This window comes from Pangasianodon hypophthalmus, chromosome 16 (genome assembly GCF_027358585.1).
Source record: "Pangasianodon hypophthalmus isolate fPanHyp1 chromosome 16, fPanHyp1.pri, whole genome shotgun sequence".
Taxonomy (NCBI): Eukaryota; Metazoa; Chordata; class Actinopteri; order Siluriformes; family Pangasiidae; genus Pangasianodon; species Pangasianodon hypophthalmus.
The window spans coordinates 1,402,947-1,427,946 of NC_069725.1; the positions used below are offsets into that span (position 1 = coordinate 1,402,947).

The following is a 25,000-nucleotide window of genomic DNA, read 5'->3' on the forward strand; positions in this document are numbered from 1 at the left end:
TATTAAGAATTTTAATTAAAGCACTGAAATAGTTATTTTGTAAATAATTTTATTGAGTCACGTTGTCAAACTTTTGCACTCAGTTATAGTTAGCTGAAATTTATTCATTACAGCTGAAGCACTAAAATATTTATTTTTGTAAACTTGCAGATTAATGTTTTGAAAGAAAAGGATTTTTATATGGAAAATAATAGTAAAAGATCAATAATAGCAATAATAAAAAGAATAAATTTGGATTTTGATGTGTATAATAGCAGCTCTTACTTTATTTACTTTACTAACTTTATTTATTTACTCAACTTGATTTTCGTACTTTACATACTTACATAAATGTACTTAATCTACTTTTCTAACTTTACTTATTTAATTAGTTACTTACGTTACTAACTTTGCTTCTTTGTTTACGTACGCAACTTGATGTTCTTTTTTTATTTACTTATTCGATTACTTATTTTGTTTACTTTACTAAGTTTACATTCTTTATTTATTTACTTTACTTGAATTTATTTTATTTATTTTTCTTACTTTTCCCTTTTTCTTCTTAGTTACTTACGTTACTAACTTTATTTGTTGACTTACTCAGCTTGCACGTAGAGTTTACTTACATTATTTAATTTACTTACTTTACATTCTTCATTTATTTACTTACTCATCTTGATTTTCTTACTTACATCATCTTACTTTTTACGTATTTTATTTAGTTACTTCACCTTACTTTACTAAATTTACATCCTTTATTTACTTACTTATTTTACTTACTTTATTTATTTACATAACTTTACATTACATTAGTTTACATTAATCTACTGTACTTACTTTACTTTCTTACTCAACTTGATTTTCTTTACTTTACGTACTTTACTTTACTAACTTTACTTTCTTACTCAACTTGATTTTCTTTACTTTACGTACTTTACTTTACTAACTTTACTTTCTTACTCAACTTGATTTTCTTTACTTTACGTACTTTACTTTACTAACTTTACTTTCTTACTCAACTTGATTTTCTTTACTTTACGTACTTTACTTTACTAACTTTACTTTCTTACTCAACTTGATTTTCTTTACTTTACGTACTTTACTAACTTTACTTTCTTACTCAACTTGATTTTCTTTACTTTACGTACTTTACTTTACTAACTTTACTTTCTTACTCAACTTGATTTTCTTACTTATTTTACTTACTTCCTTAACTTTACTTTCTTCATTTTTTTAATTACATTGCTGGCTTTAATAGTCCATAAACATGTCCATAACTAGTCCTTCATCTCGTCTGACTTGGGTGCGTTTATTTTAATATAAACGTAGCGAGTCATGTTGTGATTGAAAAGCAGTATTATATCTAAAATGACAGTAAATAATGTATCAGTAATAGTAAATAATAAATGAACGTGTAAAATACCGGCACTAACAGGCGTGTGATTATATCGGGTCTGAGATCATCAGTAATGTTGAAAGCCAGCCATGTGCCAGAAGAAGCCGAAAACAATTCCTACAATTCCTGCGTCGGGTTACGGCCCGGTGTCGGATAACTGATGACGTCATCGCTAATGATCCACATGGTGAGATAAGATGTTCAGCGTGCGGTGTAAGCTTTATCAGCATTATCCTCTTCATTATGTCCTGGTTATGAGAAGGAATTTATTTGCCTATATATATATTTTATTTGACGTGTGATGATGTCACAGCGCACTGATGGCTGTGATTGGAGGATCAGTTATCAGTACATAGTGTGTTGGGGAAATACAGATAAATAATTGAGCTGTGTTTTGGCCAGCGTGTGACTGAAGCGTAGCCATCGGCCGGCACACCAGCACGCACGCACACACGCGCACACACACACACACACACACACACACACACACATACATACATACTGGTACAGAAGAGATTATACTCACTGATAAGAGTGTGGAATGCAGCACTGTCGCCCCCGGCAGAGCGCTGACAGCACTGCAGGAGCGTGTGTGTGTGTGTGTGTGTGTGTGTGTGTGTGTGTGTGTGTGTGTGTGTGTGTGTGTTCATGCTGGAGGTGCTCTGAGCTCCTGATTTAATCTGTTTCTGGCACCGATGTTGCTTTGTTGTTAGAAATCCAGGTCAGAGGTCAGCGTGGGGCTTTTCCTTTTCCCCCGTACAGCTGTTACGCTCCAGTCAGGAATGACTTCATTATGCAACTCAGTTTCCTTACTTTACTTACACTACTTTACTTCCTTTACTGTATTTTACTTTGTTTCCTTACACTACTTTACTTACAGTACTTTATTTACTCTTTTACTTTGTTTACTTACACTACTTTACTTTACTCTTTTACTTTGTTTACTTACACTACTTTATTTACTTTACTCTTTTACTTTGTTTACTTACACTACTTTACTTACAGTACTTTATTTACTTTACTCTTTTACTTTGTTTACTTACAGTACTTTATTTACTTTACTCATTTACTTTGTTTACTTACACTACTTTATTTACTCTTTTACTTTGTTCACTTACACTACTTTACTTTACTCTTTTACTTTGTTTACTTACACTACTTTACTTTACTCTTTTACTTTGTTTACTTACACTACTTTATTTACTTTACTCTTTTACTTTGTTTACTTACCGTACTTTATTTACTTTACTCTTTTACTTTGTTTACTTACACTACTTTACTTACAGTACTTTATTTACTTTACTCTTTTACTTTGTTTACTTACAGTACTTTATTTACTTTACTCTTTTACTTTGTTTACTTACAGTACTTTATTTACTTTACTCTTTTACTTTGTTTACTTACAGTACTTTATTTACTCTTTTACTTTGTTTACTTACACTACTTTACTCTTTTACTTTGTTTACTTACACTACTTTACTTTACTCTTTTACTTTGTTTACTTACACTACTTTATTTACTTTACTCTTTTACTTTGTTTACTTACACTACTTTATTTACTTTACTCTTTTACTTTGTTTACTTACAGTACTTTATTTACTTTACTCATTTACTTTGTTTACTTACACTACTTTATTTACTCTTTTACTTTGTTCACTTACACTACTTTACTTTACTCTTTTACTTTGTTTACTTACACTACTTTACTTTACTCTTTTACTTTGTTTACTTACACTACTTTATTTACTTTACTCTTTTACTTTGTTTACTTACACTACTTTATTTACTTTACTCTTTTACTTTGTTTACTTACCGTACTTTATTTACTTTACTCTTTTACTTTGTTTACTTACACTACTTTACTTACAGTACTTTATTTACTTTACTCTTTTACTTTGTTTACTTACAGTACTTTATTTACTTTACTCTTTTACTTTGTTTACTTACAGTACTTTATTTACTTTACTCTTTTACTTTGTTTACTTACAGTACTTTATTTACTCTTTTACTTTGTTTACTTACACTACTTTACTTTACTCTTTTACTTTGTTTACTTACACTACTTTACTTTACTCTTTTACTTTGTTTACTTACACTACTTTATTTACTTTACTCTTTTACTTTGTTTACTTACCGTACTTTATTTACTTTACTCTTTTACTTTGTTTACTTACACTACTTTACTTACAGTACTTTATTTACTTTACTCTTTTACTTTGTTTACTTACCGTACTTTATTTACTTTACTCTTTTACTTTGTTTACTTACACTACTTTACTTACAGTACTTTATTTACTTTACTCTTTTACTTTGTTTACTTACAGTACTTTATTTACTTTACTCTTTTACTTTGTTTACTTACACTACTTTATTTACTTTACTCTATTTTACTTCCTTTACTCTATTTTACTTTGCTTACTTTACTTACAGTACTTTACTTACTTTACACTATTTTACATTGCTTACTTACTCTTCTTAATTTACTTACAGTACCTACTTTCCTGGCTTACTTAATTTACATAGTTTACTTATTTAATTAGTTCACTTAGCTACTTTTCTTACTTTACTTAGAGTACTTAATTTTCCTTGCTTACTTGATTAACTTTACTTACTTTATTTACAATTCTCTTTTACTTTGCTTACTTTACTAACGCTTCTTAATTTACTTACAGCACCTACTTTCCTTGCTTACCTGATTTACTTTTTTAATTAGTTTACTTACCTTCTTTTCTTACTTCACTTGGAGTACATACTTACATTCCTTGCTTACTTTATTAACTTTACTTACTTTAAGTACATTTTTACTTTTGTTCCTTTTCTTCTCTTTTTCCCTCCCCTCCTTCTCTTAGGATTAGCTTTAATAGTTCAAATTATGATCTAATTACTTTACTAACTTACTTACTAACTAACTTTAACTTTACTCGCTTTATCTTGCTACTTACCTCGCTGCTGTAACACAAGATTTTCCCTCATGGGATCAATAAAGTCTATCTATCTATCTATCTATCTATCTATCTATCTATTTACTAACTTTAATTACTTTACTTATATTTTAATTTGTATTCCTTTTCTTTTCCCTCACTCTCTTAGTCCTGTTTACTTTATTACTTTTTTTTGCTTTAGTTACTATCTTACTTTACTACCTTATTTTATTACGTACTTTAAGTAAATAAAGTACAGAAGTAAATAGTCACTTTAGTTACCTTTCTTCCATTACATACTTACATACATAATTGATTTTATTCCTTTTCTTCTCTTTTACTTACTTACTTTATTTACTTATTTGGTTTATTTATGTTTTTACTTACTTTATTTGTTTGAATCAATTCATTTTATGTTACTTAAATACTTACATACTTCATTTATGTACATAACTTATTTTATTTAAGTTACTAACTCCTTTTTTTTTTCTCTCCCTCTCTAACGAGTGGCTTTAATGGTCCATAAAAATGTCCATAACTTTATAGATGCTAACAAAGTCCTTCTGTCCTCTCAAGTGGGCTTGGTAGCAGGTTCATTTAAAAAAAAAAAAAAAAAAAAATTCAAAACAAAGCGTATCGGACAAATATTGACGTGAAGATAAAATAAATTCTAAATAAAGTCCAACACAGTTCTTACTAATTATAGTGTTAATAAATTTGTAAATATTATGGAATGAGGTGTGTTAATTAGCTCTAAATCGTGTAGTATTGAATTGTTGGATGAAATTTATTATTATTATTATTATTTTACATCATGAAGATCCTCTAGTATTTCCCTTGATTATCTTCTTGACTTCCTGATTAACTTATAATAATAAATATAAATAATAAACTTATATTAATATTAATAAACTCATTTTTCATTTTTCTTTCCTCCAGTACGGCCGAGGGCTTCACCGGCTCAGACGCCGCGGCTGTAACGGGATGGCAGACGTTTCTGCAAGCGCTCGGATACTTCCTGAAAATGTTCTTCGGCTCGGCTGCTCTCGGCACGCTCACTGGCCTCATCTCCGCCCTCGTATCCTCCTGCACTCGTGGGGTGTGTGTGTGTGTGTGTGTGTGTGGTGCTGTTTATGAAGGCAAAAAGTTTTTAATAGCTAAGCAAATTTAAAAAAAACAAAACAACCCTAATGGGACTTCATTATATAATCCTGTGCAGCATTTATTATATTTATTTATTACTTTATTTACTTTACTTAATTGACTTAGTTACTTTAATTATCTTACTTTACTTCATTCACTTACTTTACTTACTGTTTTTACTTATTTATTTCACTTGCTTTTCTTAATTACTTCCATTACTTACTTATATACTTCTTTACTTATTTACTTTACTTAATTTACTTATTTCTTTACTTACATATTTTTTTTAATTTACTTTATTTATTTACTTGCTTTACTTACTTTCTTTAGTTCTTTCTTTATTTTCTTTACTTATTGTGTTTACTTGCTTTTCTTAATTACATGCTTCTTTACTTATTTACTTACTTTACTTACTTATTTACTTTACTTGCTTTACGTACTTTCTTTGTTTTTTCCTTATTTTCTTTACTTATGTTTCCTTGTTATTATTTTTTACTTGCTTTATTAGTTCTTTACTTATGTTACTTACTCATTTTACTTTAATTGCGTTATTTTATTTACTTATTAACTTATTATTTATACCCACTTATCATGCTTTTTATTAATAAACAGACTTGTTTTTGTCATTTTTACTTTTCTTTCCTTCTTTATTAACTGTAATTAAATGAATTAAAATATGTTTTACACCCTTTTAAAATATTCAGAATTTGTAGCAATTCACAGCCGTTTTGAGACGGTGTGTGTGTGTGTGTGTGTGTGTGTGAGATTCGTATAAGCCGTGAGTTGAGTTGCGAGCCTTAGCGGTGTGTGTTTAGTGTCTGAAACACTTTGACCTGAGGAAGACGCCGTCTCTGGAGTTCGGCATGATGATTATCTTCGCCTATCTGCCGTACGGTCTGGCTGAAGGGATCAAACTCTCTGGTGAGTTCCAGCTCGGCTGCATTCTTTCTTTCTTTCTCACACACACTTCACTCACGTGTTGTGTTGGCTGGGACAGAGGGGGCGTGGCCACGTCACGCGGGGAACACGTCAGCGCGGTCTGTGTAGTGAACCTGTAACGTGATCTTCTTTCAGCCGGAGCGGATGCAATGAACGCTGAGATTCTGCCAACAGCAGCTGTGTTTCCTCTGCCTTTGTGTGGCTTTCTTTTAACACACACACACACACACACACACACACACACACACACGCGCGCACACACACACACACGCGCGCACACACACACACACACACACACACACACACAGAAACAGGACATTATTTGTGGTTTCTATGGTGTTCCAGTGAAGTGTTATATTTGGCATTTGAAGGTTGTATCAGACACTTTATGACGTAATTACAGTCACATTCGAACATGGACTTTGTGTGAATGCCGGGCCTGAAAGGAGGATAAAAGACAATTAAAGCGGGAGTTTGTAACTGTTGCGCAATAACACAAGAGTTTTCAGTTGCCTTTAAAAGAAGGTCAAAGGCAAGGAGTGTTTTTCCATTGTGGGGGCCAATACTTTTCCCAGTCCGGAAACATGACCAAAAAAGAGACTCCCTGGCATAAAGGAGGTGTGTCCTCAGCATCTGCGAAGAGGCGTGGCCTGTGTACCTGTCGCTCCTAGTGAAAGAGGCGTGGCCCGTGTACCTGTCGCTCCTAGTGAAAGAGGCGTGGCCTGTGTACCTGTCGCTCCTAGTGAAAGAGGCGTGGCCCGTGTACCTGTCGCTCCTAGTGAAAGAGGCGTGGCCTGTGTACCTGTCGCTCCTAGTGAAAGAGGCGTGGCCTGTGTACCTGTCGCTCCTAGTGAAAGAGGCGTGGCCTGTGTACCTGTCGCTCCTAGTGAAAGAGGCGTGGCCTGTGTACCTGTCGCTCCTAGTGAAAGAGGCGTGGCCCGTGTACCTGTCGCTCGTATGGAAAGAGGCGTGGCCCGTGTATCTGTCGCTCCTAGGGAAAGAGGCGTGGCCCGTGTATCTGTCGCTCCTAGGGAAAGAGGCGTGGCCCGTGTACCTGTCGCTCCTAGTGAAAGAGGCGTGGCCTGTGTACCTGTCACTCCTATGGAAAGAGGCGTGGCCTGTGTACCTGTCGCTCCTAGTGAAAGAGGCGTGGCCCGTGTATCTGTCGCTCCTAGTGAAAGAGGCGTGGCCTGTGTACCTGCCACTCCTATGGAAAGAGGCGTGGCCCGTGTACCTGTCGCTCCTAGGGAAAGAGGCGTGGCCCGTGTACCTGTCGCTCCTAGGGAAAGAGGCGTGGCCCGTGTACCTGTCGCTCCTAGTGAAAGAGGCGTGGCCCGTGTACCTGTCGCTCCTAGTGAAAGAGGCGTGGCCCGTGTACCTGTCGCTCCTAGTGAAAGAGGCGTGGCCCGTGTACCTGTCGCTCCTAGTGAAAGAGGCGTGGCCCGTGTACCTGTCGCTCCTAGTGAAAGAGGCGTGGCCCGTGTACCTGTCGCTCCTAGTGAAAGAGGCGTGGCCCGTGTACCTGTCGCTCCTAGTGAAAGAGGCGTGGCCCGTGTACCTGTCGCTCCTAGTGAAAGAGGCGTGGCCCGTGTAGCTGTCGCTCCTACGGAAAGAGGCGTGGCCCGTGTAGCTGTCGCTCCTACGGAAAGAGGCGTGGCCCGTGTACCTGTCGCTCCTAGTGAAAGAGGCGTGGCCCGTGTACCTGTCGCTCGTATGGAAAGAGGCGTGGCCCGTGTACCTGTCGCTCCTAGTGAAAGAGGCGTGGCCTGTGTACCTGTCACTCCTATGGAAAGAGGTGTGGCCTGTGTACCTGTCGCTCCTAGTGAAAGAGGTGTGGCCTGTGTAGCTGTCGCTCCTAGTGAAAGAGATGTGGCCTGTGTACCTGTCGCTCCTATGGAAAGAGGCGTGGCCTGTGTACCTGTCACTCCTATGGAAAGAGGCGTGGCCTGTGTACCTGTCGCTCCTATGGAAAGAGGTGTGGCCCGTGTACCTGTCGCTCCTAGTGAAAGAGGTGTGGCCCGTGTACCTGTCGCTCGTATGGAAAGAGGCGTGGCCTGTGTACCTGTCGCTCCTAGTGAAAGAGGCGTGGCCTGTGTAGCTGTCGCTCCTACGGAAAGAGGCGTGGCCTGTGTACCTGTCGCTCCTATGGAAAGAGGTGTGGCCTGTGTACCTGTCGCTCCTAGTGAAAGAGGTGTGGCCTGTGTAGCTGTCGCTCCTAGTGAAAGAGGTGTGGCCTGTGTACCTGTCACTCCTATGGAAAGAGGCGTGGCCTGTGTACCTGTCGCTCGTATGGAAAGAGGCGTGGCCTGTGTACCTGTCGCTCCTAGTGAAAGAGGCGTGGCCTGTGTACCTGTCGCTCCTAGTGAAAGAGGTGTGGCCCGTGTACCTGTCGCTCGTATGGAAAGAGGCGTGGCCTGTGTACCTGTCGCTCCTAGTGAAAGAGGCGTGGCCTGTGTAGCTGTCGCTCCTACGGAAAGAGGCGTGGCCTGTGTATCTGTCGCTCCTACGGAAAGAGGCGTGGCCTGTGTACCTGTCGCTCGTACGGAAAGAGGCGTGGCCTGTGTACCTGTCGCTCGTACGGAAAGAGGCGTGGCCTGTGTATCTGTCGCTCCTAGTGAAAGAGGCGTGGCCTGTGTACCTGTCACTCCTACGGAAAGAGGCGTGGCCTGTGTATCTGTCGCTCGTACGGAAAGAGGCGTGGCCTGTGTATCTGTCGCTCGTACGGAAAGAAGCGTGGCCTGTGTACCTGTCACTCCTACGGAAAGAGGCGTGGCCTGTGTTCCTGTCGTTCCTATGGAAAGAGGCGTGGCCTGTGTACCTGTCGCTCCTAGTGAAAGAGGTGTGGCCTGTGTACCTGTCACTCCTATGGAAAGAGGCGTGGCCTGTGTACCTGTCGCTCGTATGGAAAGAGGCGTGGCCTGTGTACCTGTCGCTCCTAGTGAAAGAGGCGTGGCCTGTGTACCTGTCGCTCCTAGTGAAAGAGGTGTGGCCCGTGTACCTGTCGCTCGTATGGAAAGAGGCGTGGCCTGTGTACCTGTCGCTCCTAGTGAAAGAGGCGTGGCCTGTGTAGCTGTCGCTCCTACGGAAAGAGGCGTGGCCTGTGTATCTGTCGCTCCTACGGAAAGAGGCGTGGCCTGTGTACCTGTCGCTCGTACGGAAAGAGGCGTGGCCTGTGTACCTGTCGCTCGTACGGAAAGAGGCGTGGCCTGTGTATCTGTCGCTCCTAGTGAAAGAGGCGTGGCCTGTGTACCTGTCACTCCTACGGAAAGAGGCGTGGCCTGTGTATCTGTCGCTCGTACGGAAAGAGGCGTGGCCTGTGTATCTGTCGCTCGTACGGAAAGAAGCGTGGCCTGTGTACCTGTCACTCCTACGGAAAGAGGCGTGGCCTGTGTTCCTGTCGTTCCTATGGAAAGAGGCGTGGCCTGTGTACCTGTCGCTCCTAGTGAAAGAGGCGTGGCCTGTGTAGCTGTCGCTCCTACGGAAAGAGGCGTGGCCTGTGTACCTGTCGCTCGTACGGAAAGAGGCTTGGCCTGTGTATCTGTCGCTCCTAGTGAAAGAGGCGTGGCCTGTGTACCTGTCACTCCTACGGAAAGAGGCGTGGCCTGTTAGTCACAGCGAGGAGGCGTGGCCTGTGTACCTGTCGCTTCTACAGAAAGAGGCGTGGCCTGTGTACCTGTCGCTCCTAGGGAAAGAGGCGTGGCCTGTGTACCTGTCGCTTGTACGGAAAGAGGTGTGGCCTGTGTATCTGTCGCTCGTACGGAAAGAGGCGTGGCCTGTGTACCTGTCGGTCCTAGTGAAAGAGGCGTGGCCTGTGTACCTGTCACTTCTACGGAAAGAGGCGTGGCCCGTGTACCTGTCGGTCCTAGTGAAAGAGGCGTGGCCCGTGTACCTGTCCCTCCTATGGAAAGAGGCGTGGCCTGTTAGTCACAGTGAGGAGGCCTGGCCTTAGTAGATCCTTAACTATAAACAAAGTCATTAAAATAATATTGAGTACTGAATTCATGCTGCATATAAATCATTTTATAATCTCTCTCTCTATCCCTCTCTCCCTCTCTCCCCCCCCCCCCTCTCTCTCTCTCTCTATCCCTCTCTCTCTCTCTCTCTCCCTCTCTCCCTCTATCCCCCCCCCTCTCTCTCTCTCTCTCTCTCCCTCTATCCCCCCCCCCCCTCTCTCTCTCTCTCTCTCTATCCCTCTCTCCCTCTATCCTCCCCCCCCTCTCTCTCTCTCTCTCTCTATCCCTCTATCCCCCCCCCCCCCCTCTCTCTCTCTCTCTCTCTCTCTCTCTCTCTCTCTCTCTCTGTAGGGATAATGGCCATCCTGTTTTCCGGTATCGTGATGTCTCACTACACTCACCATAACCTGTCTCCCGTAACGCAGATCCTCATGCAGCAGACGCTCCGCACCGTCGCCTTCATGTGCGGTCAGTGACGTCCTTCAAACGACCTTAAAAAAAAAAGTCAAACCATTTAATAATATTAAAAAAGTGTTATAATTCCAGTTAACACTGCTATATTTTACAGATTTATTTAATGTTTTATTTTGATAACATGCAACAAATGATCACATGATAATAAGATTAGCAGAAGTTTCTAAATAAAAACGATTCACTGATGTTTAGTGGAAAATGTTTTGTGTATTTGATGCTCAACTCTTTTTGTGTGTCTTTTCCACAGAAACCTGTGTGTTTGCCTTCCTGGGGCTCTCCATTTTCAGTTTCCCGCACAAGTTCGAGTTTTCTTTTGTTATCTGGTGTATCGTGAGTAACCACTTCCTTATCAGCATGTTTGTTTTTTGTTTTTTTCTTCACTAAACCATTATCAGATATCTGCTCTAAAATCTCACTGCAATCTCTACAAGAGAAAATACAAAACAAAAACAAAAAAAAAATCAGAAAGCAAAAAATTAAATGCAAAGAAAAAATTTATCTGTAATTTATGTGTTTCGTTTGCAGTATTTAAATATTTTTGTGACTCACTGAGGTCTCGTCTTTTGTTTTAGATTTATTTAATAATAAATAGAGTGAAAATTGCAAATCTGTGCACTGCACTATTAAACTAAATCACACAACTGTTTTATTCCACCAAAAATTTTGAAAAAAAAAAAATTATTCACGTAAGTACAGAATTAACAGTGAGTATCTTCTGTAATGTTTTAACAGATTAGTGAATATTTTTTTTTAGCTTTAAATGCTTTAAAAAGTGCAGGAGTGTACAATAATTTGTCGTTAATTATTGACATTTTTTGTTACCTGAATATAAGGAGAGACGGCGCGTGTTAGTCTTTACGGTTGTCTAAAAACTACAAAATAAAATTAAAAAATAGATGTTTTTAATAGTTTGTTTTTAATCAGTAATGATAATTACAGCAGCTTTTCTTTTCTATTTCAGTCCACCAGGCAGCGATGTGCAGTTAGTTAGTTAGTTAGTTAGTTAGTTAGTTAGTTAGTTAGTTACGCGTCTCTTTAAAAAGACCCTCTTTTTTTTTTAAATAAGATTTTGAAATGATTTTTCTTATTAATCACACTATCATGAATTTATGAAAAAATCAAAAGAAACTGCATCCCGACATCCTCAGCAGGTTTAAATAATTAAAAAAATAAATATTTAATTAAAAAAAAAAAAAAAAATTTATAATAGTTTTCAATTTTTGTTATATAAAAAATTATATAAAATTACATCAAATCTCAGTGCTTTCTTTCACATACATACTGTTTTTTTAACGGTTAAATGATCAACATAAAGCTGAAGATTCTTGTTTATTTATTCATTTTTTTATAGATATTTTTGGGATTCTTATAAATAAAAAACTAAAATAAAAAAGGAGTGACAGAGTGGGGTCATTGTTACCATCCTGAAATTGATTAATAAGTGTTTTATTCCTTTTATACCACAGCAATTTACCAATGATTGCAATTTTTTATTATTATTATTAAAGAACGAAACGTTGCACTTTTATCTGTTTATGGTTACATGTAATGTTGTGGAACGTCTGTGGAACAAGTTCTCACTTACGTTACAGCAGCTATAAACAGTCGTTCTCTCACTTGCCTTTCTTTTTTCTCTCTCTTGAAGTTAATAAGATTTAAAAAAAAAAAAAAAACAGTCTATTACAGAGAAACTGCAAAGACTGGACTAATGTAAGGGGGAAATTTTGCGGGTACCGTCGGTAAATACGTTTGCTTTTGTTTGCTCTGTAGGTTTTGGTTCTTCTTGGTCGAGCTATAAACATCTTCCCCTTGTCCTTCTTACTCAACTTCTTCCGCGACCACAAGATCACCCCTAAAATGATGTTCATCATGTGGTTCAGTGGTGAGAAACATCTCTAAATTCTAGTTTTCTCCATCTCCATGTCTCTCTCTCGCACGTGTGTGATATAACGCTCTCTCGCTCTCTCTCGCTCTCTCTCGCTCTCTCTCGCTCGCTCTCTCTCGCTCTCTCTCTCTCGCTCTCTCTCTCTCGCTCTCGGTTCCTCCAGGCCTGAGGGGGGCGATCCCGTACGCCCTGAGCCTCCACCTCGGCCTCGAGCCCATCGAGAAGCGGCAGCTCATCGGCACCACCACCATCGTCATCGTGCTCTTCACCATCTTGCTAATGGGGGGCGGGACCATGCCCCTCATCCGCATCATGGACATCGAGGACAGCCAATCGCGGCGCAGGAACAGGAAGGACATCAACCTGAGCAAGACGGAGAAGATGGTGAGAGTGTTTCAGCGTTGTGTTTCATCTACACTCGTTAGCTTTATTCGCACAGGATTCATTTTAAACGAGGAGTTAAGAGGGCAATGCAATCATTTTTATAACGCTAACCGGACAGTTTTAAACGGTATCCTTTTCATTTTGCGTTGAATTAAACCCATTTTGAAGTCTTTTTCTTCTTAATGAAGATGCAAGCAGGAGAAGAGGAATAGTTTTTCAAGTGGAACTGTTATAAAAATCTGAAGGCTATGTTCCATACAGTAAATGTATATAATTCTGATATTATTGTATACTGATAATATCAAAAGATGAGAAATATCACAAATGAAAAATTCAATTCAATTTTATTTGTATGGTGCTTTTAAAAACCGTAATTCTTTTTCACTCCCCCCTTTTTTTTTATTATTAATCATAGCCATGAATATATACAGTATATATGATAAAGCCAAAATTGAGTACATAGTTAAATGGGATTCTAAAAGGATAAATGATAAAAATGATTAAAGGATTGCTGAGATGACGGAGTACGATGGTGAGGCTGAGACTCATTGTACCCGTGTGTATTAGTGGAAAACAGTATAGATGTATAAATAAATGTGACGGTGTTTGGAAGAAGCTTGTGTAATAGTATGAAGTGGATGAATTCTGGATGTATGAGGAGGGAGCCAAAAATTCCTGGGAATGGTTAAAAAAATAAAAAATGAACTAGTGTTATAAAACTTGGAGCGTTTCTCCTGTAATCCACTTCCAAGTTCTCTCCATGTGATGCGATACACTTCTCTCAGGGAAACATTTCCTCTAGTCATCATGTCTAGAGCCTCCTGTGGTTTTTTTTTCTTCCTCAGTGGCAAATCTTTTCCCCTTCAGTCTCATTTTTAATTTCGGGAACAAAAAGAAGTCGCGAAGAGGGAGATCTGGCGAATACGGTGGAAAACCACAACCTGAATGTTTGAATGCTTTCCTGTAGACGCCTACAAGCCTAAGTAAAATCGCTTAGGTACGCACACTGAGTGATTTTACGTTGAAGTGCTCAGGTGTCTACAAGAAAGCATCCAGGAGGAAATCCAGAAGAAGAAAAAAAAAAACGCAGGAGGCTCTAAACATGATAACTAGAGGAAATGTTTCCAGGAATGGGAGAAATGCTGGGACAAGTGTATCGCATCACATGGAGAGAACTTTGAAGGGGATTAAAGGAGAAACGCTCCAAGTTTTATAACACTAGTTTTTTTTTTTTAACAATGCTAAGAACTTTTGAGTCCCACCTCGTATAGAAGATAGCATCTTATAGCAGCAACTACTGTGAGGGAGAGCAGAAGAAGACTGATAGGCATGGCCATTTGGATGATTATGGAAAACCATGGTCTTTCTCAAGATGCCATGAGTCCAATCACCCTGTCTTAATGGAAGCATCTGTTGGTGTATATCTGCGTCCAGAGAAGAAACGTTCCTAGTTCTGTTTGGGATCAATAATACCAATAATAGCACACGTTTCCAGCTTTTCTGCTAGTAATACATCTGATTTTGGAGAGTCATTTTCTGAACAGCTGCTAACTCTGAAGATATCTGCACAATAGCCTTAGCGGTGTCGTTACCAACGTGCTCCATAGCATGAACAAGTCTTCGAATGTCATCTAGGGCTCCTGTTACACCGTACTGTAGAACTAAAGCTGCGGAAAAGCTGCTGCTGCTGATAGGATGCTTAACATCTGGGGTGTGTCTCAGGGCTGGAGCTACATAACCCCAGTAACATGATCCCAATAAGCAGGTAACGTGATGCCCCAAATGAATAGACTACCATTATATGCTGGTTGGTCACCTTAGGTGTGCTCTGAATGGGTTCTCCGTTAGCCGTCACTGGTCTGACATGGAATGTGAGATTTGGCGGAAAATACGGATACTCTGTCCTTTTAAGGAGAATGGAATGGCGATTTGTGAGGATATCTCAGCACTTTGGGGTAAAAAGACCACATTTTGCCCAACGTCCATCATACACTTCAGAAGTGCCTTGGTTGCTCCACACTATGAGCCAGAAGAATGTCACGTGATGTGTGTAATTTGTCTTGCCGCTGTTGCCTCTTCAGAAGCGCTAGAATCATTTACACAATATTAGATGCCTTTCAGTTATATCTTCTTCATCTATTGGTTCATGAATCCATAAGCACTGTTAACCACCATCTGTTGGAATAAAGCTGTATATCTTCTGCCTAAAGTTCTACCAATCTCCAAAAACACCTTCCTGTGATTACTCGGATAGATACAACTTCTTCTGTAAGAGCATTACACGACGAAATGGTCGTACACAACACGCTATAACTCTAGGCATGAATGAATAATGAGTTCAATAGTGTGAATGACTTTAGACTTCATCTAAATGACTTGTCTTGTCATCTTGTTGCTCGTTCTTTTCCACTGGTTCTTCGACCAGCTTCACATGTGCGGCATGAACCCACCTTGGTTTTTCTTTCGCCTTCACTGCTGCATCCAGTCTTCCTAAATAATATGAGACTGGTCTGTCCATCTCTCCATGCTCTTGGGTCAAGACAGCAGTCATGGACTCACGCTCATGTACATGGTGTCTGGAATTCCCAGAGCTGGTCTCGAGTCTCAGAAGCCACCAAAACGTTCTCTAAGTAATTTACGAGGACAGGTGACATTTCTGGCGCTTCTCTGAGATGATGGTGGGACTGTCGTGACGACCTTGAGGCAATCTGGTCCAGGTATACTTCTCTCAATCACAGTAAACCACTGATGTTCTGGCTTGAGAACATTGAACAATTTTGCAGTGTTCTCCACCAATGGTGGTCGCTTGTCAGTGTGCTGATTTACCACTCTGTAATCTACCGTGAGTCTCCACTCACCCGGTGCTTTTTCACTGGAAACATGGGACTGTTGGACATGCCGTGTGCCTTTACTAAAGATACCGCTGTCTTCCAATCATTGAATGATGGGAAGACTTCCATCCATTGCTGTCTTGATGAAGGGATACTGTTTTTTGTGTTAGAAGGGACTTGGTCTGTGAACATCATCTGCAGGTTTCCACAATCATCTATATCTTTGGACCAAACTGGATAATTCTCTAACTGGGAACTTTCCAGGTGCCACGGTTTCCAGTTTGAAATCCAGACTGCCAGCAGAACATCTAGGCCTAAGAGTGAATCTGTGATGTCACCCACCCACACTTGAACACTGATGAATCTCAGCCCAAATGACAACTTCACTGGTTGACGTTCCTGTAAAAGGATATCATCTCCTCCTGCTCCAACAGCTTGCTTCGTTCTTGCTGTTTGTGAATTTCCAGGTTTTCTTGCCAGCTTTGCGGGATTGCATGTTAGCTTTGCTCCTGTGTCCAATAAAAAGTCAAATTCTTTTTGTCCATGCACATTAGCCCACACATATCGGCCATCTGCTCAATGAATTCGCGCTAGCAAGGGCCTGAGGGAAGGGGTTTCTTCTGTCTGTTTTTCTGCTGTCTGTAGGAAAGCATTCACATCCATGAGACATTCCTCCTTTCTTTCATATTTCTCACAATCTTTCCTTTTAGATCTGCAGTGTTTAGGAATGTGGCCTGGTTTTCCACAATGATAACAGTTGAAATGTTTCTTCTTCTTAGTGTTGATGTTCACTTGAGCATCATCACCACCATCAGAAGTTCCTTTAGCCACATCAGCTTCTCTCATCTTTGTCACTGATGATCCTAAGTCTCGCTCAAGGTGCATCATGCCAGCGATTACGTCACCATAAGGTCCCATTGAGGATTTGTGAGCTTGGCATTTGACACGTCAGTTCTTGTCCCATGTAAAAGAGCTTCTTTCAACGCTCCGTGATTGTTGTTATCCATGTTGGAATCTCGGATGTTATCAGTGCCTGAATAATTGAACCAAGGTTCTCTGAAGCGTGCTTCGTATATCGCAGATAGTTTGTATGCACTTTGAACACAGCCCGTGCTTTTTTCCTAGCTGACACGTGCATTTGCTTGATTGCGAATCCAATCCTCAAGTGCAGCCCACGTAGCAAATATATTTTGTTTGTCTCCGCCAATGGCTTCAGAGCTCTGGTTAGTTCAGTTTGTTCTCATGGGGTAAATAAAGCATTCAGAATCATTAGACCATCTTATGGATGTAGATTATAGATGCCTTTGAGTCGGCGAAGATGTTGCCTTGCCATGTTTTCATCCTGTCTTCTCTAGTTTCATGTCTTTGCTCCACTTATCGGTATCAGCTGGTGCAGGGACTTGATGTTGATGAAGCATTGCTCCACCTCTGATGATCGATTTCAGAGGTCTTTGCTGAATTTCTTCTGAATCACTCTGGACTGATCACTCTCGTCCATCTCTGGTCCGGGTCAATGTGCCGTCTCAGACAGCAGGTGGCGAACTTGTGCCATTTTTCCCTTTTCCTCAACATTATTGCAGTTCACCAGGTTAGCCTCCTGAGGGCGACTTTGGTCAGGACTCACCTTGGAGTAAGGAAGGAAGGAAGCAGGGAGGGCTGCTTGGGAAAGCGGGGAGACTCTCTCTGACAGAAGCAGAACCAGCACTTTTGGACTTTTTCTTTGTTCTCTAGGACAATTTCGTCTCCAACGTAGTCACTCTAGTCTTAAACCAAACAAACCGCTGTTCTAATCACACTTTTGCCTCAAGCTATTACTGTAAGCTTGCTTTTCCAAACCTGCTGGAGACTTGAGTTGGTGTTTTAGTTGTTGTTCAAGGCTCGCTTTTGACTCTGCATAAAGAGCCTTCTCAGTGTCCTCTCGTATCGCTCAAAGCAGACAAGCGGCTTTCATAATCTTTGTTTCTTCTGTCTGCCTCAGACGTTATCAGTACGTCCTTGCGCTGGTGAAGATGCGACAGAACGCCCACTGCTCTTCTGAGCCTTTTTCGCTTGTTGCTAGTGGCTTTTGTTTTCTCGTACGCATTCTTGATTTCCTGCGTACACCACAGTTTTCAAGCTAGGCCACATTTCTCAGACAACTCCTCTAAATCTTCCATCAACTCAGCTGCGTGTTCGATAATGTCACATAGTTTACTCGCCACATCACCCTCGCTGATCCTCTCTGATCCTCGCTGATCCACTCAGGTGAAACATAACACAGGACAGAGACGTAGACGTAAACGCGTCGACACACTTTTTATACTTCTGCAGAGATTTCACTTTCAAGGCCTTCTTCTGACTTAGAGCTCTTCTTCTGACTTCCTTCAGAGGAGTATCTCACTTTTCATTTACGTACACAGTCCAGTGTATGTCTTTTGCAGTATAACATCCACCCAAAACTTCCAAAACGTTCTTGCAAACCTTTCTTAAATTTACTTCACGTCACAGGTGGAATTCGATATGGCCTGATGTTCCACAGAAGGAAAAAGAAGGACTGGTGTCTTACCATAATGCACACTTTTTCCTGACTATGCCACTTGTTAGATTTTATCCCCCTTTTTCTTCTTGGTAAAGATGCAAGCAGGCACAAATCTGGAGAAGAGAAAAGGTTTTGGTTTTTATTGGAGCTTCATTCATGTACATACACACGTGTTTTCTCTTCAAGGTTCAATCCTCACGTGCCCACATACTGAGGAGACTTTTCTCAAAACATCTTCTCTAGGCCTCTGACTCAAGTTCAAATGTCCCAATCTTCAGAAATGTCTATAAAGGCTCTAGTAAGCGTGAAGGCTACAGTCCGAGTAGTAATGTACACTAAATGTACATTATGTCGATATTATACTGTATCTGTTAATATCAGAAGATGAGAAAAATGAAAAACCAGAGTTATTCTTCATAAACTTACGTCCTCTCTCTTCCAATCTATATTTAACTTTTATTATTATAAATTCTTTAATTCCCCTTTCGCTCATTTTTGTATTTATATTTTCACTTTATTTTACCCTCATGACTTCTGTTCCATTAATTTTTATCATTAATTTTATCATTAAGTTTTACTGTACAGCACATACATGAAACATGCGCTATAAATAAAGTTTATTATTAAATTATATATTATTATTAATAGCTGATTGGACGTTAAAGACTGCTTTTTGTACCGTGTGTTTCAGTAAATCATCGTGACCTGTACATGGCTAACAATTTTTTAGCCAAATCCTTTGCAAAAAGATTCAATTCAATTTTATTTGTATAGCGCTTTTAACAATGGACATTGTCACAAAGCAGCTTTACAGAAATAGATGGATTCACAAAAAATATATTGTGAATATGTGAATTTATCGCTAATGAGTGAGCCAGAGGTGACGGTGGCAAAGAAAAACTCCCTGAGACGATAGAGGAAGAAACCTTGAGAGGAACCAGGCTCATCTGGGAGCAACGGAATAATGCGATTATAAATAAATCCCTATTATTGTGTACTATATGGACAAATAGTGCAATTGTGCAACCAGTAAATTCATCACAGTTTTTGCAAGAAGTCCGGCTGGTTAAAATCTATCCTCTGTCCACTGATGGAGTCCTGAGTGAGAAGGTGCTCTTTGCAATCGCAGCCCCAAAGCCAAAGATTCCTTATTCGTGGTCCATTTTATTATCTTGCTATCTGTTCTTGCTTAATGAATTTGTTTACATGTTTCTCTCTCTCTCTCTCTCTCTCTCTCTCTCAGGGTAACACAATCGAGTCGGAGCATCTCTCGGAGCTGACGGAGGAGGAGTACGAGGCTCAGATTGTACAGAGGCAGGACCTGAAGGGCTTCCTGTGGCTCGACGCTAAATACCTCAATCCCTTCTTTACTCGCAGACTCACACAGGAGGTGACACACAAACCCTAATGAGCTATTTAATCATCTACAACAGCAAACAAATAAAAACAAGTAGAACTCGAACACCAGTGGTGTGGACGGGAACGAAGTCTGGTCATGACTAATGTGTGTATGACTGAAAAAATCCTTAAAATGTATTTCAAATAGGAAGGAAGCTCTTGAGGAAAAAGTATTTCAGACATTTGACCTTGCTGTGACCTTGAGTCTGTTTGACAAGCGAGAATCCCGGACTCAGTGTGATGTAACGTGTAGTCCCGCTAATAAACATTTATCCGTAATAAATCTAGCTAACTGATCTGAGCTATACACACGTGTCTGATGTTAGCTAAGTGGAACACACACACTGATAAATTTTATTTCACGTCACTGAACTCGAAACGTTCTCCGTCGACCGTGACAGAAAGCGAGAGCGCTCCATCAGTGCATCTTTAAAGTCGAGTCGAGTGAAGAACGCCAGACATAAAAACATTACTCGTGTGAGAGAAGGGGAAGGGGAAGGGGGCGGGGCTTCCAGAGGAGCGAGTTTAATATCTCAAGTTCAGAACACCTAGGCAAGTGTCAATCACATGTTGATTAGCTAATCTGGTGGAGTTACTGGGGAAAGAAGGCTATTTTTTACCGTATTTTTGAGTGATAACTCGTACTAGCGGACTCCGATGCGAAAGCTGGTCAGTCTGCGTCGAAATCTCGCAAAAAATATGTCGTAAATATTCAGTAGCAGTTTGTTTTTCCGCCTTGAACCCTAAACTGCGACCTGATTGGATGGGTACAACCCGAATCCTACCACCTTCATACAAACCAGTTTCACCTGAATCATAAACTGAGGTTACTTTCTGTGTGTGTGTGTGTGTGTGTGTGTGTGTGTGTCAGGATCTGCTGCGCGGGCGAATCCAGATGAAGACTCTGACCAATAAGTGGTACGAGGAGGTGCGACAGGGTCCATCAGGCTCTGAGGACGATGATGACGAAGCTGAACTACTCTGAATCTCTCTCTCTCACTCTCACACACACACACACACACATACACACACACACACACACACACACACACACACACACGCACTCGTCTCTCGCTTTGACTGAATGTGGTACACGGGCTGTACCACTGTACCAAGTCCCCGGAAGGTGCCAAAAACCCACAGAAAGGGGGAGAGTGATCTCGGTTTGGGATCGAGGTGTGCTTTGGATCAGCGCTGGAAAGAAAGTAAACACTTTTTCATATTAAAAAAAAAAGGGAAGGACGTCAAATCGAAAGGAATGTTGACGTAAAAGCAATAGCAGGTTTATTTCTCTGTGTTCCGGGGTTTTATGGTGAAGTCGCTGTTTTATTATTATTATTATTTTAATTCTATATTACAAACACTGCAGAAAATGATATCATAGCACGTGAAAACATCTGGAATAAAGACAAATTTATCCTGCAGTAGAACAAAAATAAGATAATTAAGTCAATTTCTAGTTTTAAAATAAATTTGCTTATTTAAAGCATTTCTTTAAATAATTGTAAGTTAGACAACATTTCCTGAAGTTGTTTATTCCCCGTCTGCCCCCCAGCAATTTGCCAACATTTACAGTGAATTTATTTATTTATTTATTTATCTTTTTTCTCTCTCGTGAAATTAATAGGATGAAAAAAGCAGCTTGTCACGTTACCGAGAAACCGCAAAGAAGCGTAAACTCCTCTGTCCTGAAGACGTCGGAAAACTCGAAGCTACAGCTTTACCTCTGACTGTTACAAAGCGCTGACACTGGAGACTCCTTCCAGAAACGTTAAATAAACGATTACACGCATTTTTCATCCGTTTATTATTAGTGGAGCGTCCAAAGCACGCGTCCCTGTGAATGAGCTGTTACTATAGAAACGATAACGTATCAGAACGAGCGCGTTAATATAAACCTGCGCTACTGTCAGAGCTGCTGTTCTAGAAAACTAATCAACACCTTCTGACCAATCAGAATGGAGAATTCGACAGCGCTGTGGTTTAATGAGATATTAGTCAAATTTGTCGGTATTCCAGATTTTTTTTTTTTTGCTGTGAAAGGACGGGTTGAATGTTGAATGGATGGGTGATGGGATGGATTTTATGCTTGTTAATTTGATATTTATTAATTTTCTGTATAATTGTAGGAAATGTTTAGAGAGTTTATGTTGAAATTCTTGCTACTGAATAATTTTAATCAGAGAAGCTGCTGAAAACGTATGAAACGTATGGATTGCTAGTGTAAGATTATACACAGGGACGTCATGCTGACATTTTCTGAAGGAAAACAAACGTTTGATAAACATTAAGCTCATTTCTCACCTTTAATTAAATTAATTTTTAAATGTAATTTAAATGGAATATTGACAGATTATTCAGCGTATTTTTGAGTGTTTTGAGAGGGTTACTGGAAAGAAATGGAAAAATTTACTACAGGGGGTCTCTGGTGTTTTTTGCATTTTATTTTATTTTTTTTTTAAAGAGAAAAACTGCTTTCATTTCAGTTGTAACTGAATTATCAGATTTAACTTATTTAAAAATAAATAAAGGGCGTGTCCAAAGTGAGGCAAAGAAAATAAATTTGTAGCAACAAGACATTTAGTGTCTTGGGTTTTATAGATCTTTCTTTTTCTTTAAATAACCAAAATAGTCATATTGTATATATTACTGATATATATATTATCAGTAAAGAAAAATAATATAAATGTAAATTTTTGCCTTTATAACTGCTACTGATTAGCTGATTTTGCTTTGGATTTTATTTTGTTCCAGGATGAGCCCACGTCTCATCTCTAACTTTTTGGAAGTCTGGTGTTTGTAGATAAATTATAAAAGAGTTGTACATTTTCCTTTTCTATAGGGGGCCTAAACTTTTGCACTCCACTCTGTGTGCCACATACTAACTACACAGATGAAGAATAGAAATCACAGAACCGGATGTTTTCGGTTAGTGAGATTAATTAAGCCAGTTATTTTGGCCAAAAATGAAGCCAAGACATTTTATTCTACAGTTTTGTACTGAGTGTTCTAGCTACTGTTTACACTGTGCTGTTCTTCTCACACAGCCAAGGGAAAAGGAGAAAATGGTGTATATTTCATTTAAAGAAGGAATTTTATTAGATTACTGCTTTATGCTTCAGTTCTCCTGCTCATGGGTAAAATGTTTGTTTTCTGAAATACTGTGAATGAAATTTAAAATAAAATCATTACTAAAGTTTATTTGTGTGTTGATATAAGAAAGTTTCCTCTATTGCGTTTTTAAAATAGTACCTCAGATTTTAAAGTTTAAAGTCATTTTAAAGAAATGTTCTTTCCTTGGAATGAAATTTCAGTGAGTTTGTATTAAACACATGACGGTCAAGTGTTATCGCATCACAAAATATAAGAGCCAATCAGGTTCAATATGCAAATGCAGACCACGCAACTTACAGAAGAGTGAGCACAAAGCACAAATATTCACAAACCTCACAACTGAATGTTTACTACAACGACTTCATGGAAAAACACCAGACCCGTCAGATGAAACTCCAAAGTCTGCTGTGAATGAGCTTATGAGAAAGAGAAATTAATAAGAAGAAAAATCGCAGCTTGTCACGTTACCGAGAAACCGCAAAGAAGCGTAAACTCCTCTGTCCTGAAGACGTCAGAAAACTCAAAGCTACAGCTTTACCTCTGACTGTTACAAAGCGCTGACACTGGAGACTCCTTCCAGAAACGTTAAATAAACGATTACACCCATTTTTCATCCGTTTATTATTAATGGAGCGTCCAAAGTACACGTCCCTGTGAATGAGCTGTTGCTATAGAAACGATAACGTATAAGAACGAGCGCATTAATATAAACGTGCGCTACTGTCAGAGCTGCTGTTCTAGAAAATTCATCAACACCTTCTGACCAATCAGGTAACTGACCAGGTCTGGGTTTTCACTGCAGTACCAGTGTTGACCTATAGGAGGCAGACTAAGCTTCAGCACAATGCGCACACACACACAGACACACACACACACACACACACGATGGAATAAAGAAACTTTAGGCACAGTAGGTGTGTGACGATGTGACGATGTCATTAATACTGTGATAAATTATTTCACAATATATTTTAATGAGATCTCATGATTTCTGAAACTGTTTTTTTCTTAATCTTTAAAATCGTAAAATGTTCATATTACAGACTTCATATTTTTTTTTCTTCTTTTCAGTGTCTTTTCAATTTTGTATTTTTTATGAAGTATTTTTTAAGAAACTAGTAACAATTATCATTTACGCAATTTCAATAAAATTGTGTTAGTTTTCTCCAACAAGATTTCATCATTCTTCCTTAACACAAACCACAAAAAAAAAAAAAAAAAAAGTGTCTTCGTACTGAGAAAGCAGAAGATACGATGACGCTAATCACACAGCGGAAAGATTTGATCGATGCGAAACGAGTTAGTTCCTGTTTATCTCTTACGTTATAGCAGCTGGAGACTCCTCCCATAAAATGTTAAATAAACATCTCCTTACAGAAAACGTCACCATTTACGTAGTGTTCCCTGTACGAGTCCCTGTGAATGAGCTGTTACTATAGCAACGATAACGTATTAGAATCTGCTGCTTAAAACCGTTGATCTCGCAGAATTTCCCCTGAACCAACGTGCTACCATGTTTGTGATGCTTCACATTAAATCATCAATACGGAACATTTTTTAATATTTCCAAACTGAAGAATAAGGAATAGGGTTGAGATTTGACTTTACGCCTCACACCACAGGATAATCTGAGACGATGATTATTTAAAACCATCCTGAAGTAAGGGCTGGGCGATATGATACGATAAACAACATGATTTCACGATAATTTATCATTTCTATCATGTATACAGGATACGTATCACGATTTAAAGATGCGCGAACTGGCAGCAAAACAGGAAGAACACAATCTGAAAAGCTGAATCTGATGAGACTCTTACTGAATTTCTAGAAAAAGTTTTAAAATAATATTTAAAATAATTTAAAATAAATCTTAATAGCTTTAAACTATTTAAAACTAACACTATTTAACAAGAAGATTTGTAAACATTTTAAAAATCTCTAGAAACCGTTAACATTTTACAGATTTAAAGATTCAGATGAAATTTTACTATTCAGTACGAAATTTTATTATCAAATCAGCTGCTTCACATCATCAACATTAAATGTTTAAAAATAAAAAAAT

The 25,000-nt window shown here is 39.2% G+C and overlaps 1 protein-coding gene across 1 annotated transcript in view; it reads left to right on the plus strand.

The window, feature by feature from the left end:
• slc9a8 (solute carrier family 9 member 8) overlaps nucleotides 1-23,022 on the plus strand; it is a 53,074-nt gene extending 30,052 nt beyond the window's left edge. The window contains exons 9-16 of the mRNA XM_034312003.2: nucleotides 5,236-5,374; nucleotides 6,255-6,360; nucleotides 10,683-10,799; nucleotides 11,053-11,135; nucleotides 12,576-12,687; nucleotides 12,854-13,074; nucleotides 19,667-19,813; nucleotides 20,693-23,022. Coding sequence (XP_034167894.1) covers nucleotides 5,236-5,374; nucleotides 6,255-6,360; nucleotides 10,683-10,799; nucleotides 11,053-11,135; nucleotides 12,576-12,687; nucleotides 12,854-13,074; nucleotides 19,667-19,813; nucleotides 20,693-20,806 — 1,039 coding nt within the window. The 3' untranslated portion in view covers nucleotides 20,807-23,022. The remainder of the gene's footprint in view (nucleotides 1-5,235; nucleotides 5,375-6,254; nucleotides 6,361-10,682; nucleotides 10,800-11,052; nucleotides 11,136-12,575; nucleotides 12,688-12,853; nucleotides 13,075-19,666; nucleotides 19,814-20,692) is intronic.
• The last annotated feature ends 1,978 nt before the right edge of the window (nucleotides 23,023-25,000 follow it).